We start from the raw sequence: 16,108 nt of genomic DNA, 5'->3' as shown, positions 1-16,108 counted from the left end.
GGAGGAGGAAATCTGGGTTTGGAGAGCAGGAACTTGCCAGTGCCTCAGGATCCAGACCCCAAGTCCTTAACCACTACACTAAGCTCTTCCTATTTGGATCAGCCAGATGAGGAAAAGGAAACTCAGAGATACAGGTAACTCACTCAAGATCCCACAGCTGGGAAACGTGAGGGAGGGTCTGAAATCACCGAGTCTGGGGGCACCCAGGGCATGATCTCACAGTTCATGGGATGGAGCCGAATTGGGCTCTGTGCTGACAGCGTGGAGCCTGCTTGGGACTCTCTCCCTCTCTGCCCCTCTGTGCGCTCATGTGTGCGCGCTCTCTCTCTCTCAAAAAGAAATAAATGAACTTTAAAAAATAAAATAACAAAATCAGAGTCTGACTCCAGGCCCCAGCGCTTCATCCCCACCTGAAGGGTTGTTTGTCTGTTCCCAAGCAGAACGAGAACTCCCTGCCTCCTTGTCTCCTGTGCTCTGAGTCTCAGCAGGGGACTGGCACCTGAAAGTCCTGGCAAAAACTCTGCAGTCTGACTCACCCCGCCCCTCGCTGGCATGTGTCTTTCAGGAAGTCAGCTAAGATGCTGTCTCCCAGGAAGTCTCTGACCCCACATTCCAGCTCAGTCGCCCCAGGTGGGCTCCCAAGGGGCGGTGTCACCTCTGCTTACAGCTGGCTCCGCCCACATCCATCCCCTCCTTTAACATGGAACCTTCTCAGGGACTGGATACGACTCACCTGGGTCCCCCTGCGACATCCAGCACTGGGCCTGGCACACAGGAGACTTAAGTAAATGTCTGTTGAATGAATCAAAGAACAGCTCTCCACGGAATGAGTGAACAGAGACAGTCGTCAAGAGGGTCATAGTTTTATTGCTGAGTTTCAGGGAAGGGCCTCAAATCCGCCCAATCTCCCTCAGCTTGGCCACCAGGTCCTCCATGGTCTCCACCTTGACGCCGGCAGTCCGCTGGGGCGGGTCCTCCACACTAACCACCGAGAGCTTGGAGGTCAGGTCCACACCCAGGTCTCCGGGCTTGATGACCTCAATCTTCTTTTTCTTGGCTTTCTGCACAGGGGCAGCCACAGTTCACAGGGCTGCTGAAGCCGCTGCCACCCCCCCCCCCCCCAGGGCCACGTCTACAGAACCAATCCCATTGCCCAAACTTATCAGGCCCTACCCACTACCCAGACACACGTGACCTGTTACAGGGCCCAGTACAGATAACTTTGTTGGCAGGCATGTACTGGGAAGCCCTTCTACTGAGGGTCTCCTGCTAGCTGCCAACCTTCTGGCAGTAATAATAGCTCAATGGATTCTTGGCCGAGCTGACCCACTGAACCTACCCTTCTGAGATGACCCTCTGAACTCTCCCTGCTGGCTGAGATAACTCACTGAACCCATCCTATTGGCTGAGATGATCCACTGTACCCTTCCTATTGGCTGAGATAACTCACTGTACCCTGGCGATTGGCTGAGATGATGCCCTTCCTATTGGCTGACATGCCATACTAAACTCTCCCTATTGGCTAAAATGACCCAATGAACCCATCCTACAAGCCATGATGAACGTGAACTCTTCATTTCAGCAGGGTGATGATCCCTTCCTTTGTATGAGAAGTCCCTGGGCCCACAATGCGCTCACCCATCCCTGGGTCCACAATGCACTCATCCACTCCTGGGCCCTCAGCGACCCCTCTGCTAAGCACTCACCATGATGTTGGGCAACGTGGCATAGCGAGGTTCGTTGAGCCGCAGGTCGGCGGTCACCACGGCAGGCAGCTTCAGGCGCAGGGTCTCCAGGCCCCCATCAATCTCCCGCTCCACTTTCACTTTGTCCCCTTCCAGTGTCACCTGGGAGGCGAAAGTGCCCTGGGGAGATGGGAGGGTGGGTGGAGTTAACTCACGGCGGGCACAGAGCGTTGTGAGTGCACGCACAGGTGCACAGGTGAGCAAATGAATGAGAGAACAGAAGAGAGAGTCCCACAAGGTAACCTGTAGACATCAAGTTCATAAACAGGAGGAAGCCACAGAAAGGGAATCTCAAAAATCTAAGGGAGGGTACCTGTACTTTCACTGGGAGCCAATGTGTAGGTCTTAATGACCTGAACCTGCCAGTTAGGTTCCTACCTATTATTAACCTACCTTAATAATGATGAACACGTATTGAGTGTAAACAACTTATAAGCACTAAGTCATCAGGCCCTCATTAGAACTCTATAAGGTAAATGCTATTATCCCCACTTTACAGACGAGGAAAATTGAGGCAGAGGGATGCTAAAAAATGTGCTCACTCTCACCCAAGGGCTGGCAGTCTGGCTCTAGGCTCCATGTCATGCTCCCACTACCCACCATTCGGCCCCCAGGAGCTCCCTGCCAGGCGCCTCTGCTGGGCTAACAACAGCCTCACATGCTCACCTTGACCCCAGAAACATCCGCTGGGACTCCATCTTCTTTGCTCAGCGCCCACACTCTCACCTAGGCCCATCTTGTGCCTCCGTCCTGAATCGGCATTTCCTGATGCACCTATACCCTGTTTGTCTAACCAACCTGCTTATTCCCTGGCCAAACCTTTCAAGTCTTAGCTGGGATGCCCCGTCACTCCTAGTCTCATCCGAGCGCCCCACGAGCCAGCCCTGGGGATACACAGCGATCATGCCCAACAAGGCCCCCGGCTTTCGTGGGCATTTATCCCGGCCGGGAAGACGGCTGGGAACCAAATAACTGGTGGCCAAGTAATAACGGTAATCACTGGACTCACGTGTCTTCCGAGCACGTGAAATGTGGCTCGTGCGATTGAGGGATGGAATTTTTCATCTTACTTATTTTTTAAAATGTGTTTGTTTGTTGAGAGAGCATGTGCATGCACGCAAGCAGGGGAGGGACAGAAGGAGGAGAGAGAGATTCCCAAGCAGGCTGTCAGCACATATGGGCACCTGGGTGGCTCAGTTGGTTAAGCGAATGACATTGGCTCAGGTCTGATCTCACCTTTCATGGGTTCAAGCCCCACATCAGGCTCTGTGCTGACAGCTCAGGGCCTGGAGCCTGCTTCGGATTCTATGTCTCCCTCTCTCCCTGACACTCCCCCACTTGCACTCTCTCTCTGTCTCTCTCTCAAAAACAAATAAACATTAAGGGAAAAAAAAAAGATACTCCATGCCATCACTGGAAAACTTTTAAATCTGTTTGGAAGAACTTAGGGTGTGTGAATCTATGCTTTCAACTGTGAATTTTAGGAGTCTAAATTAAGTATTTGATGGAAATTCAGCATCTGAACGGAGATGTGCTGTAGATAATGAATCCACACCGGAGGGGCGCCTGGGTGGCTCAGTCGAGTAAATGTCCAACTCTTGATTTCGGCTCAGGTCATGATCTCACGGACTGTGAGTTCAAGCCCCATCTCGGGCTCTGTACTGACAGCACAGCATGCTTGGCATTCTCTCTGTCTTCCTCTCTTTCTGTCCCTCCCTCACTCACACCCTCTCTCTCTCACAATATACATAGACTTAAAAAAATAAATAAAATAAAATAAAATCCACACTGAGTTCTGAAGATGCCATACAAAAAGAAAAAAAAAGAATGTGAAATAGCTCAGGAGTTTTTATACTGATTATATGTTGAGATGATAATATTTTAGATGTGTTAGGTTAAATAAAATATTAGTGCAATTCATTTTGCCTGATTCTTTTTACTTCTTTAATCTGGCTGTGAAAAATTCTAAATTACCTAGGTGGCTTGCTTCTCTATTGGACTGGCAGCGGCGGAGAGTGGGGGAACTGAGGAGGGAGCATGCGGATTTCATACAGGGATGGGTAAGGGAGGCCTCTCTAAAGAGGTAATGGCTGAGCACAGAACCAAAGGAGAGAGTGGGAAAGTCATGAGGCAATCTGAGGGAACCACATTCTAGGTTGAGCAAGTGCAAAGGCCCTGAGGCAGGGATGAGTCTGGTGTAGTTAGAGAGTGACAGGGCTGAAAACAGAGCACCAGAGGCCCAGATGAGGCCTTGTGCCCTGGCTGTGCACTTCTCCTTCCTGCAGGAGGGCCATCTTTACACATGTCATCCCCCAGAAGGGCAGGGACAAGGGTGGCCCTGTTCTGAGCCCCGGGCCCAGCCCCCAAAGGCACTCCCCATCCAACCTCACCTGTGGCCAGTCTAGAAATCCAGCGGTCATTTGCCCCGTCTGGTTACAGTCATCATCGATGGCCTGAGTGGAGAGAGAGAGAAGAGTGTAAGACAATGGGTCTTTTCACACACTATTTGGGCCTTTGGCAAGTATTTTCCAAACATGCAGTCTCTGTCACAGCTACTCAACTCTGCCACGGTAGTACACGAGCAGCCACAGGCAGAAATGTGCCTGTGGGTGTTCCAATAAAACTTTATTTATAAAATCAGCAGTGGCCATGGGCCATAGTTTGCTGCCTCCTGGACTAGAAGGATCCCCATCCCCTCGCTTGGGCCTGGTGAGAGGCCGTCACCTGTCCAGGGGCACACAAGGACACCCAGCATCCCCACCCAGTGCCAAATCTCTGCCACCAGTATAACTCACAGAAGCCTCCCATGAGCCAGGCCCTGGGCCAGCCACACTGGGGAACTGAACGAATAGGATCGGGGCCAATGAGAACTATCCCCTGACCCTAGTGATTGGTTCAGGGACTGGTACTTGACTCAAGCTGGACCAATGAAGAGTCATCTCTGGAAGTATTCCTGGAGCCCCTGGGAAAGAGGCTCTTTTGTTTCTGCTGACGTTGCTAGGCTCCTGGGATGTGAGCCTGGAGATGCAGAGAGTAAAAACAAGATAGAGGAGCAGAGCCCAGAGCTGACATGTGACCCTGGATCAAGCCATGCCTGAAGCTTGCTTATATGGGCTAACAGTTCACTTTTTGGCTTCTGCCAGTTTGAGTTTGACCCTGCCACCTACAGCAAAGACTGTCCTGACCAGTTGATCCTGTATCTTCCCAGTTGGAGGCCCTGGCCCCAGAAACTGTCGCTGACAATCAGGGCAGGCAGGACATGAATCTGCGACCCACCAGAGAATGGAGGGGGCATCGAGAGGCCATGATGCCAGCACCAGTGTCCTGGGGAGCTGGCGAGAGACGTGGGTCCCCACAGCCTTGAACCCTACCCAGACTGTGCCTTTATGGCCCGTTCTCTCGCTAGGCCCCCTGCCTCAGCTTACTGACTTGTATCTCTCTTGTTTTCCACTGTCTGACTTGTACAGGGCTGGGCAGGGCGCCCAACAACCGATATAGACTCATCAGCCTCCGCCTCTCCCCAGGGACCGATCCAGCCTGCTGGGATCCCTGTCTTTTCCCACCAGGGCCCTGGCTCTATCTCTGAGTCTCCCAGGCCATCCGGGTGCCCCATCTGATCCCTCAGTCTCTGACATTCTTTGTCAGCCTCCGTGTCCCTAAGCTCCTGCCCCTAGATCTCTCCCCTCCCACTGCTCTCTGTCTGGGGCTCTTCTGAAGATCCTCTGCCCCTCCCTCGGGTGAGGCCACAAATGTCTGCCTCAAATGGGAGGGTGTGGGCAGGCTACCTAAAGGAAGGTTGTCCCCAGTCTCCAAAGGGAACAGCTGAGCCAGACTCACGCCTGCCTCAGGCGCAGTGCACGCTCAATGTTAGCCCCAAGCTCCTCCCTAAACCCCTGGCCTCCAGTCTCTCCCCTTCCAGCCTATTCCTCACAGCCTCAGTTCTTCCAGAACTTTCCTCTCTGTCCCTCCCAGCCAGACCCCAGCACTGCCTTTACCTCCTCTCTGCACCCACTCACTCCCTGCAGCTCAAGCGCTGCCCCTCCAGCCACAAGTCTCTCTGTTCTGTCCCATCAAGCCTCCCTCTCCCCCACACAGACCCCCAGGGCTCCGACCTTAAGCCCATAGGACCCTCCCCCCCAGGCACCCTGCCCACCCTGCTCAAACTTCGCCCAGCCTGGTCCCCTGCAGCCTCAGTTCCTGCCCCCCTGCCCCCCAGTCCTGAGCAGGGATGTGAACGAGGGGGTGGGGGGAGGGGCAGGCACACTTACCTGCTTGCCCAGCAGCACCAGGTCCACCTTCTCCTTCTCCGCCAGCTTGGCCAGGACGCGGGCCACCTGCAGGGGACCCAGGCGATCTGCCTCGGCAGCTGGCACCTCCACGTGGATGCCCCGGTCGGCGCCCATGGCCAGAGCAGTGCGGATGGTCTCCTGCCAGGAGAAGGGACTCCACTTGGCTTGCAGCCCCAAGGGGTAGCCAGGAGCCTAGTCCCATTCCCTCCTCCCTGAGACCCGGGACTCAGGGTCCCGGCCCCCTCTCCCACCTGGCACTGGGCAGGCCCGCAGCTGACAGCGATGACCTCTTTCACGAGCTTCTTCTCCTTGAGCCGCACGGCCTCCTCCATGGCGATCTCACAGAAAGGGTTCATGGAGTGCTTCACGCCATCGGTGACCACGCCCGTCTTGTCAGGCTTTACGCGGATCTGCCCGGCCAGGAAGGGAAGGGTCAGGGTCAGGGTCAGGGTCAGGGGACGGCCGACAGGGAAAGGGGCAGGGCCTTGCCCAGGGTCCCACAGGCAGGTGGAGGGTCACCTTCTCATCGTGTCATTCGGACACCTGCTAAGCACCGGGGACATCTGACATCTCGTCCTGCTCTGTCACGGCTCTGCTCCTTGGGCCTGAAAGCATGTTTCTCCAATTTTCGTTTACCATAACCCACGGGGAGAAATACATATCACCATTCTCCAGATGTATTACAAATACATAACATATACTTGTAGATAAATATAAGTGCCACCACAATGTGAGGTTTACTGAACAATACTTACCCTTGCTTTGTACACCATACTGTGGCATTTTCTTTTAATTTTTGTTAATGTTTTATATTTGAGAGAGAGAGAGAGAGAGAGACAGCGTGTGAGTGGGGGAGGTGCAGAGAGAGGGAGACACAGAATCCGAAGCAGGCTCCAGGCTCACAGCCCATGAGATCATGACCTGAGCCATGATCTACACTATATTCATTCAGATTTACTATCAATCTTCTGTCCCCCAGAATGTCAAGTCCCTGAAGACAGGGGTTTCTGGCAGCGCTGTCCACGACTGTACTCGCAGGCCTAACGTGGCACGTGGCGTATTGCAGGCTCCTGCACAGGAAGAACCCGTCAGATGCACACGTGAGAACCTGCATTAGAACCGCTCAAACACTTGCAGGGGCGCCCGGGTGGCTCAGTCGGTTAAGTGTCCAACCGTGGCTCAGGTCATGATCTCACCGTTGGTCGCTTCAAGTCCCCCATCAGGCTCTGTGCTGACAGCTCAGAGCCTGGAGCCTGCTTTGGATTCTGTGTCTCCCTCTCTCTGCCCCTCTCTCGCTTGTGCTTGGTCTCTGTTTCTCTCTCAAAAATAAATAGAAACATAAAAAAAATAAGGGGTGCCTGGGTGGCTCAGTTGGTTAAGCGTCCGACTTCAGCTCAGGTCATGATCTTGCAGTTGGTGGGTTCAAGACCCGCATCGGGTTCTGTGCTGGCAGCTCAGAGCCTGGAGCCTGTTTCAGATTCTGTGTCTCCCTCTCTCTCTGCCCCTCCCTCACTCATGTTCTGTCTCTATCTCAAAAATAAACTATAAAAGGGGCGCCTGGGTGGCTTAGTCAGTTAAGCATCCGACTTTCGATTAGGTCATGATCTCGCGGTTCGTGGGTTCGAGCCCCGCATCGGGCTCTGTGCTGACTGCCAACACAGAGCCTGGAGCCTGTTTCAGAGTCTGTCTCCCTCTCTCTCTGACCCTCCCCTCCTCACACTGTCTCTCTCTCTCTCTCCTAGAAATAAATAAAAATATTTTAAAAAAAATAAAAAATAAATAAACTATAAAAAAATGTTTTTAAATAAAAATAAAAACATAAAAAAATAAATCACAAAAGCCCTCTAGTTACAAAAATAAAATCCAAGACCGAGCTTTCCCCGTTAAACAGGAGAGTGGCCCCTAGCAGTCAGAGGCCAGCTGGCGAGCCAGGGGCGGGCTGAGGGCCATGACCCTTCTCTTGCACCAAGCTCCCGGCTCCCAAGCGGGAGGGGATGAGAGCTCTCTAGCACCCGCACTGGGGAACGTGCCCACTCATCTTCTCCACGGGAGACCTTTTAGCCCAGAGAGGACCTGAAGCTTCAAGAGCACTGTTTAGATAAATTATATAAATCAGGAAACAATGGTTGGTCTGAAAATTCAGTGCTAGTCTGTTTTTTTTCCAAATTATTTTAAATATTGAGGTTTTATAAATCAAAGGAGATGAGTCAGCATGAAGCTTCCAGTCTGTCTCTTAAAGACGCAACAAAATATTAACCTTCAACAGAGACAGCCATGATCCGGGGCGCCTGGGTGACTCAGTCAGTTAAGCATCCAACTTCGGCTCAGGTCTTGATCTCACGGTTTGTGGGTTTAAGCCCCGCATCCGGCTCTGTGCTGACAGCTCAGAGCCTGGAGCCTGTTTTGGATTCTGTATCTCCCTCTCTCTCTGACCCTCCCCTGTTCATGCTGCGTCTCTCTCTCTCTCTCTCTCTCTCTCTCAGAAATAAATAAAACATTAAAAAAAAAAAAAGAAAAGAAACAGCCATGATCTCCAGGAGGCATCGATCGGCCCCAAGGGCTTTACGTGTATTAACTCATGTACTGTCCTAACAGCCTAGGAGGTCAGTCACTGCCATCACCACCACAATTGTACAGATGGGGCCACCGAAGCACAGAGAGGTCAAGGGCCTTGCCCAGGACCACACTGCAAGGAAGCGGCAGGACCAGGGGCCTAACTCCAAGTCTGACCTGGGAATCATAAGACTCGCCAAGATGCCCAATGGGCCCTCAAGAGGTAGGAGAGCCAGTCCTACTATCCGTGGCCCATGACTCGGGAGCAGGTGTTTATAAAGTGACTTCTGAAAGCTGACTCTGAACTCTTGACACAGCTCAGGGACTTCTCTGTGGTTCTGCCCCCTAGTTTTGTCCATCAAGCAAGTCGCTCTGGGGCTTTGGGCAGAGCACAGAGCACGCAGGACACAGAGCGACCAGGACAGCCAAGGCCACACAGGGAGGTGGTGGCCAGAGCGTGATGCCCGCAACCAACGACCAGGCGGTGGCCAGGGCTCTGAGACCCTTCCACGGAGACAGCCTCTGGGGCAGGCATCCTCACGGAGGTGACACATGAGCCCTGAAAGAAGACGAGGTGACAGCCATCCCGAGAACGGAAGGAACAGGAGGAAGGGGGAAATGCCATGTGCTCCCTGAACTGAGGAACATGTGACTGAGGAACACGTGCCTGGCTAGGGTGAGGCCCAGAGATGGAAACAGGTTTTCTGGGGCCTGAAGTTTCCGTCCTTTGGAAGATCGTCTTTCAGAAAATGCAGCCGGGGTGCCTGGGGGGCTCAGTCGGTTGAGTGTCTGACTCCGGTTCGGGTTATGATCTCACCGTTTGTGAGTTCGAGCCCCACATCGGGCTCGCTGCTGTCAGCACGGAGCCTGCTTTAGCTCCTCTGTCCACTTCTCTCTCTGCCCCACTCCGCTGTGCTCTCTCTCTCAAAAATAAATAAGGCATTTAAAAAATAAATAAATGTTGGGGCGCCTGGGTGGCTCAGTCGGTTAAACCTCGAACTTTGGCTCAGGCCATGATCTCACAGCTCATGAATTCGAGCCCCACGTTGAGCTCAATGCTGACAGCTTGAAGCCTGGAGACTGCTTTGGATTCTGTGTCTCCCCCTCTCTCTCTCTCTCTCTGCCCCTCCCCTGCTCGTGCTTTCCTCTCTCTCTCTCAAAAATAAATAAACAATAAAAAAATTAAAAATAAGAAAAAGAAAATAAATAAATAAAAAGAAAATGCATACCAAATCATGAATGCAAAACTGACTCAGCCTCTCCCTGGGCCTTGAAAGCAACTCTGGAGGGTACAGCCTCATCGGCCTCAGGGAAAGCATAGCCCTGGCCAGAACTGAGGGCTACTGGGTTGCCAGATGCCTACTGATGAATGGCCTAGACACACGGTCACAGACGTGCACACAGACACAAACAGAGCAGAGCATCTGTTTCTGAACAAATGACTAAATAAACTCGTGTTACTAGTATTACCAATAATACTCACTGCGTGCTGCCCATACTTACCATGAGCCAGGCACTGTTTTTTTTTTCTTTTTTTTTTAACGTGTGTTTATTTTTGAGAGAGAGACAAACACACACAGAGCGCAAGGGGCAAGGGAGGCACAGAGAGAGTGGGGGGGACACAGAATCGGAAGCAGGCTCCAGGCTCTGAGCTGTCAGCACAGAGCCGGACGCAGGCTCGAACCCACAAATCGTGAGATCATGACCTGAGCCAAAGTTAGACTTTCAACCCAGGCGCCCCATAGCCAGGCACTGTTCTAAGGGCTTATTCAATCTCCACTGCCACCCAACTCAGGAGGTACTGTTGTTATCCTCGTCGTAGGGAGGAGGAAAATAAGGCTCAGAGTAGTTAAGCAGCTCCCCAAAGGTCACACAGCAGGCCTGGAGTTGGCTCTGAACAATTCTGGTAATGTAATCAATGTCTAAGACAGCAGTGTCTACATCAGACAGACCCTGCTCCCCACCCTGGAACTGGAATTCTGGAAGGAGAGACAGACACTAAAGGGAGCAATCAGTAAATGAGACGAGCTTACAAAGAGATAAGAGTATGGGTGAAATTACAGCAAGGGAGGGGACAGGGACAATGGGGGCTGCAGCTTTAAGTCGGCGTCCAGGGCCGGCCTCCCGGAGTAGGTGACATGAGAGCCAAGACTGGAAGCAGGTGAATAGGCCAGGCTGGGAACAGAGTGTGTAAGACCTGGCATCCACCCGATCTGGGGGAGCCGTGGGTGGGGGGGAGGGACACCTGGGTGAACAGAGGATCCCAATTCAGTGTGGGAGCAGAGCTGAGAGGGGCAAGCCCAGGAGGCTGCAGGAGTGTCCAAGGACACATCAAGGAGCATGAGGGGGATGGGGCAGGGGGGCTTCCTGGAGGAAGGGATACCGGAGAATCACTAAACGCTAATGTGATTGACAGGTCAGCAACAGGCAGGACAAGGGAGGTATAAGAAGTAGGCCTGGAGAGGGGCGCCTGGGTGGCTCAGTCGGTTAAGCGTCCGACTTTGGCTCAGGTCATGATCTCACGGTTCGTGGGTTCAAGCCCCACGTCGGGCTCTGTGCTGACAGCTCGCTCAGAGCCTGGAGCCTGCTTCACATTCTGTGTCTCCCTCTCTCTCTGACCCTCCCCTGCTCACACTGTCTCTGTCTCTCTCTCTCAGAAATAAAAACATTAAAAAAAAAAAAAGTAGAGCTGGAGAGGGAAGGGTGCCCAGGCAGAAGGCACAGCGGGGACAAAGGTCCAAGCCAAGAAGGGGCCCAGCCTGTCAGGATCATTAATCCAATGATAATACTGAGCGGCTATTGAAAGCACTAATGGGTTAGTCTCTGTCAAGGACTTGGAGAACTGCGCCTCTGGAGTAATCACTCACTAAACATGAGCAGTTATGATCACTGAAGTTTCCATGCCAAGTCCGGTTGCCGAGACCTCCTCCTCACCCCACTCCCTAGGCTGTCAGGGAGCCCTGGCTTCATGCACCCTGTGGCCTCTGGCAAGCTAAGCCCTATGTTGGGCAATGCTGGGGACACAGAGGTGGAATCCCAGTGTGATGGTGGGGACACACACGGATGAGCAGTCACCACCTTCAATCTGCTTTAAGCCAAGTAATAGGAGACATGGCCTGAGAGGCTGTGTCTGATTCACCTCTGTCCAGACCAGCTTCTCTCAGGGGATAAGCCAGGCCCTCAGAGACGCTGCCCTCCTTTCCCCCCCCCCAGCCCTCTGATGAAGAATGTGAGTCATTCCACCAGCTTAATCAAACAGGATTCCATCTGCAGCAAACACTTCTCTCTCCCTTCCTAGAGGAGCCTCCTCGTTCACCCTGCAGCTCTGTAGGGTAAAACACAAGTTTTTGGGTTCCCACAGCGCCCTGTACTGGAATAATCAAGAGTGTGTGCAATGCAGCCTAGAGGTTAAAGTGTGGCTTGTGTGCAAAGCACTAGTTGGATTGAGGAGTCAGACAGACCTGGAGCGGAAATCTCAGCTCTATCCCATCCCCGCTGAGTGACCTGTCTGTGCCTCAGTTTCTCCATGTGTTAAATAGGGGCCATGACACCTCCAGCAGGTAAGAAATAGAGAAGGTAACTTGCATTGCACACGATTATTAAGACAGTAGGTCCATAACTCGAGAAAAGGGAATGGGGTCAAGACCCCAGAGGGGCCGGGTCTGAATGAAGAGAGATCTGAAGTCTGAACTTCACAGTCCTTGATCTTTGCCCTCAAGTGTGACTTTAACGTTTGCGGGAAGAGCAGCAGAGATCAGAGGTACCAGAAGACCTCCCATACAGTGACCCCGGAAGCACACGGCCGCGGGGTTCGGGGAGGTTGGGGGGGGGCCCGGTCACCTTCACAGCGAAGTCGATGACCCTCTTGACAGCCACGAGCGCACGCAGCTCCGCCATCTTTCAGCCTCTGCCACCTGCCCGGTCAGTTGGCTCACTCTGCGTCCAGATCCAGACCGCTCGCCGCCCCGCCCCCCCGCTCCTCTCTGCGCCTGCGCCCCATGCCGCCAGCCAGTCAACCGCTTTGGTGCCCGCCTCCGCCCCGACAGAGGACCAATCGGAGGCCCAGAAGGGAAGAAGGTGTGGCAAGAGGATTCGGACCAATAGGGAACGAATTTCGGACAAAGAGGCGGGACCCGAGGGCAAAGGAAAAGGACCCAGAGAAGGGGGCGTGGTCGGGAGCTAGGGGAAAGGTCGTGCGCGTAGGTGGATGTTCCCCGAGTGGAATTCCTCCCACGTTTTCTGAACTTTTCCCAGCGTCCTCGATTTATCCCTTCCCCCAGCCCCCCGCCTTTTCCTCAACTCTACAAGTCGCCATGCCCGTGCCCCCTGCCTCCTCTTGTGTCTGTCTCCCCATTTCTTGCCCTGTTCCTCGTCCCATGACCATGCCTCTTACGTTCCCCTATACCCGTTTTCCCTGCAAGTCCCTACATCCCCTCCAAGCGCCTTGTGCGCTCCTGACCCCACTACCCCGATCGCCGTTGCCCCTCCCAGTCCGTGTGCCTCGTCCACTCCAAGCTCGTGTCCCCGTGTTCCTCTTCACTATAGGTTCATGTGCTTATGTCCTCCCTGAGTCCCCAGGGACCCCATGCCTCGGTCCCCGGTCCTCTTCATATCCATGTCCCCACGTGCGTTCGCGTCCCGCAGAAAGGCACACGGAGCAGCAGCGGTGAAAACCGTTCCTTTATTCTGCCCCAGGCAGGCTGCGGTCACAAGCACACGGGGAATCCGCTGATGGCATCCGTGCTCTGCACGATCATATCCGCCAGCAGAAAGCAGAAGCCTGGTGGGAGACGAGCGGAGGGCAGGTGGGGGACGGCGGATCCTGGGGCGGATGACCCGGAGCGCCTCGGGGACGAAGGTTTGGGGCTCCAGGGGTGCCCCCTCCGGGTGTGCGGGAGTCAGGGGCGGAGTGTGCCGGGGAGTCCCTGGGAGGGTGGCGGGGAGTCTATGGGGAGGGGGTGCTCAGGGCAGTCTCCTCCACCCTCTTCCCGCTTTTCAGGTTACCCGCGAGAATAGAGAAGGGTAAAGCCAGCCACCCCGAAAAATAGGACCACGAGAAGAAGACGTCGTTTTTCCACGCGTTCTTCACGGTGTAGCCTGTCAAGGCGATCAGCAGCAGCAGGCCTGGGCCCCACTCCCGGGGTGAGTGTGGCCAGGGGGTCGCGCGGAGGCCCCCCCCCCAGACCGCGCCCATCGCCCAGGCCACGCCCCCTCCCAGCCACGCCCCCGTCTCTGGCCCCTCCCCTCATTCCCTTCCGAGCGCCTAGAAGCGCGAGAATCCTGGGTCCCTGCCGCCCCTGCAACTCCCAAGCCCGCTCTAGGCCTGGGGGCCCGCTACCGTCTCACCGCAGAGGAAGAAGGTGGCGCTCGTAGTCTGGCCCCGTGAGTCGCCCTCGTGGCACAGAATCCGCAGCCCCATCACCAAACCCACGACGGCGGAGCTCGCCGCCAGCACCATGCACGCCCCCGTCACCGCCAGCATGGCTGGGGAGAGCGGTAGCCTCAGCCGCGCCCTCGCACCGCCCCTGGCCACCACCCCCACCCGCCGGTCCGGTTTGGATAGGGACTTGGAAGTTACTTTATGAGGGGAGGTTAATGTCACAACAGGGAAGCAGGTCCCCAAATGGGGGTTCATGGTATTCTTTGTCTCGGAGGAGCAGGTGGATCTGAGACAGGAGAGGAAGGGGTGAGGGTGGGGGCGCCACAGGTTGCGCCCAGCTGTTGTGTCAGGCGAGGGGGCCAGCTGTGCTCAGTGCTGGGGGCTGTCTGTCCAGTGGGGGACATCTGGGTGGGCCAGGCCTCACTCTGGCAGGGGATGTTGGAGCAGATGCCGCCATTACACTCCTGCCACAGGCCACTGTGGCCTCCAGGGTAGCGGATCCAGTAGTTGGTGGCAGCGGAGAGAATCGTGAGGATTTGGGCCAAGAAGCCCAGCAAGGTGCCCCCGCTCTGAAGGCTCCGCTTCACCCCCATGCCAGGGAGGCTGCTGCTGAGGGTCACACACACAAGATTGGCCAACACCCCTCCCCCCCACACCCCTCTCCCAGCTCCTTCAAGCCCTTGAGACCCCCTCACACACATGTCCCTCCATATCGCAGACTACACCCCAGCACTCCTGTCTGGGGACCCCTCCCTCAGGCCCTTCCCAAACCCAAAACCTTCTCCATGCCTTATTGGGGGCTTGGAGACCTTACCCGCAAGGAGCCACAGCTTAGGGACCTCTCTGTCTTTCACAGATCTTCATCCTCCAGTGGAATGCCCCTTTAGCCTGTTCAGTGCCCTCCCCCAACCCCCATGCACACACCCACCTAAGTGACTCACAGCCAGCTCCAGGGGCTTCTTAGACTCAGAATCCAGAGGGGTGGGGGAAGGGAGACTGGGTCTCTGTGAGGCAAGAGGAGTTCCAGAACCCCCTCTCCCACCAGCCACTTAAAGAGATAACCACCATCCACCCATACACACACACACACACACCCCACAGCTTTTCTAGCAAGGTGACAGCTCAGTCAGATGGCCATGACACAGTAGACCATATCCTTGTGAAAACTCTTCCCTTGATCCCGGAAGCTCTCCAGGGCCCCACTCTCTGCTCCTGCTCTTCCCTCCACTTCCCAGTGCCGGCCTTCATCCTGCACCTTCTTACCCGATGAGCCTACTCACAACCACGGCTCCATTAGCCACTGATTCTCTGATAACAACCCAAACCTTCTCCAGCCCATGTCTCTGCCCCAGACCCCTGACAACCACATCCCAAGCGAGCTCAGCATCTCCCACCAAACTAGGGATGACCTCACCACCCCACCCAAGTTGGTTGTCCCACACTCCTGGGCACTAACTTGGCCCCCTCCTGCCCATCACCCCCCACAAAGCCCTTGGATCCTTGAGTCCGGTTCTTTCTGGCCACTGAATCTTTCTGGCTCCTGCCCTCTTTTCCATCTCATGCCCTGGTCCCAGTCACACCCTTTGCATTGCCAAGCTCCTCTGTCCCTTCTGGCCTCCCTGCATGTGCCAGAGGAATCTTTCCGGAACCTGCAGCTGGTGCTGTCCCTCCCCAGCTCACAACCTTCTCCTAGCTCCCCATTGCCCTCGGGAGAGAGTCACAGGAAGGGCCCTGGCTCTCACCTGCCTCTTCATCCTCAAGCTCCAACGGCCTCTGCATTCCACATTCCACACAAAGCACTGTTCTCCATCCCCTGAAAACTTCCGGCTTCTCCACACCTCCACCTTTGGGCCCCTCTGCCTGGATGACTTTGCCTTGGCCCTTGAGAGGCCCCTAAACACCCTCTCACCAGAAAGCTCACCCCTGCCCCCTCCTGACTTGGTCTTCCTCCCTGCCACCCCAGGCTCTGCCCTCCTGTCTCGATTCCCCCACCTGACTTGCAGCCCCCAGTGGGCAGGGCTCAGGTCTCAGCTTCCGGTCAGCGTCCCCAGGGAGACCCGGCAGAAAGGAAGAACTCCAGAGAAACCAGCTGAGGGTGTGAATGAATGAATGAGTGAAATAAGCGAGGGGGACCAGAATGA

The 16,108-nt window shown here is 54.8% G+C and overlaps 2 protein-coding genes across 4 annotated transcripts; both read right to left on the bottom strand.

The window, feature by feature from the left end:
* Positions 1 to 850: 850 nt before the first annotated feature.
* On the bottom strand, positions 851 to 12,553 carry ETFB (electron transfer flavoprotein subunit beta). Its single transcript, XM_039250927.1, has 6 exons — positions 12,428 to 12,553; positions 6,286 to 6,444; positions 6,014 to 6,172; positions 4,136 to 4,198; positions 1,707 to 1,865; positions 851 to 1,061 (listed from the first exon to the last, which is right to left on the bottom strand). The coding sequence occupies exons 1-6, from the start codon at positions 12,482 to 12,484 to the stop codon at positions 891 to 893; spliced, it is 768 nt and encodes a 255-aa protein (XP_039106858.1). The 5' UTR covers positions 12,485 to 12,553; the 3' UTR covers positions 851 to 890.
* Positions 12,554 to 13,249: 696 nt separating this feature from the next.
* On the bottom strand, positions 13,250 to 15,833 carry CLDND2 (claudin domain containing 2). Of its 3 annotated transcripts, XM_039250956.1 has the most exons (6): positions 15,710 to 15,833; positions 14,896 to 14,971; positions 14,392 to 14,576; positions 13,934 to 14,071; positions 13,592 to 13,711; positions 13,250 to 13,367 (listed from the first exon to the last, which is right to left on the bottom strand). In XM_039250956.1, the coding sequence occupies exons 3-6, from the start codon at positions 14,558 to 14,560 to the stop codon at positions 13,294 to 13,296; spliced, it is 501 nt and encodes a 166-aa protein (XP_039106887.1). In that variant the 5' UTR covers positions 14,561 to 14,576; positions 14,896 to 14,971; positions 15,710 to 15,833; the 3' UTR covers positions 13,250 to 13,293. The 3 variants fall into 3 exon arrangements, with proteins under 3 accessions (XP_039106887.1, XP_039106880.1, XP_039106872.1); XM_039250949.1 differs by lacking the exons at positions 14,896 to 14,971; positions 15,710 to 15,833 and adding an exon at positions 14,782 to 14,887; XM_039250941.1 differs by lacking the exons at positions 14,896 to 14,971; positions 15,710 to 15,833 and adding an exon at positions 14,782 to 14,887 and having other exon boundaries at positions 14,392 to 14,573.
* Positions 15,834 to 16,108: the final 275 nt, after the last annotated feature.

The sequence above is a fragment of the Hyaena hyaena genome, unplaced genomic scaffold, assembly GCF_003009895.1.
Source record: "Hyaena hyaena isolate Hyena2069 unplaced genomic scaffold, ASM300989v1 scaffold_9, whole genome shotgun sequence".
In the NCBI taxonomy this organism is placed as follows: Eukaryota; Metazoa; Chordata; class Mammalia; order Carnivora; family Hyaenidae; genus Hyaena; species Hyaena hyaena.
The sequence above is the reverse complement of the archived record's forward strand: the minus strand, read 5'-3'. Positions and strand labels throughout refer to the sequence as shown.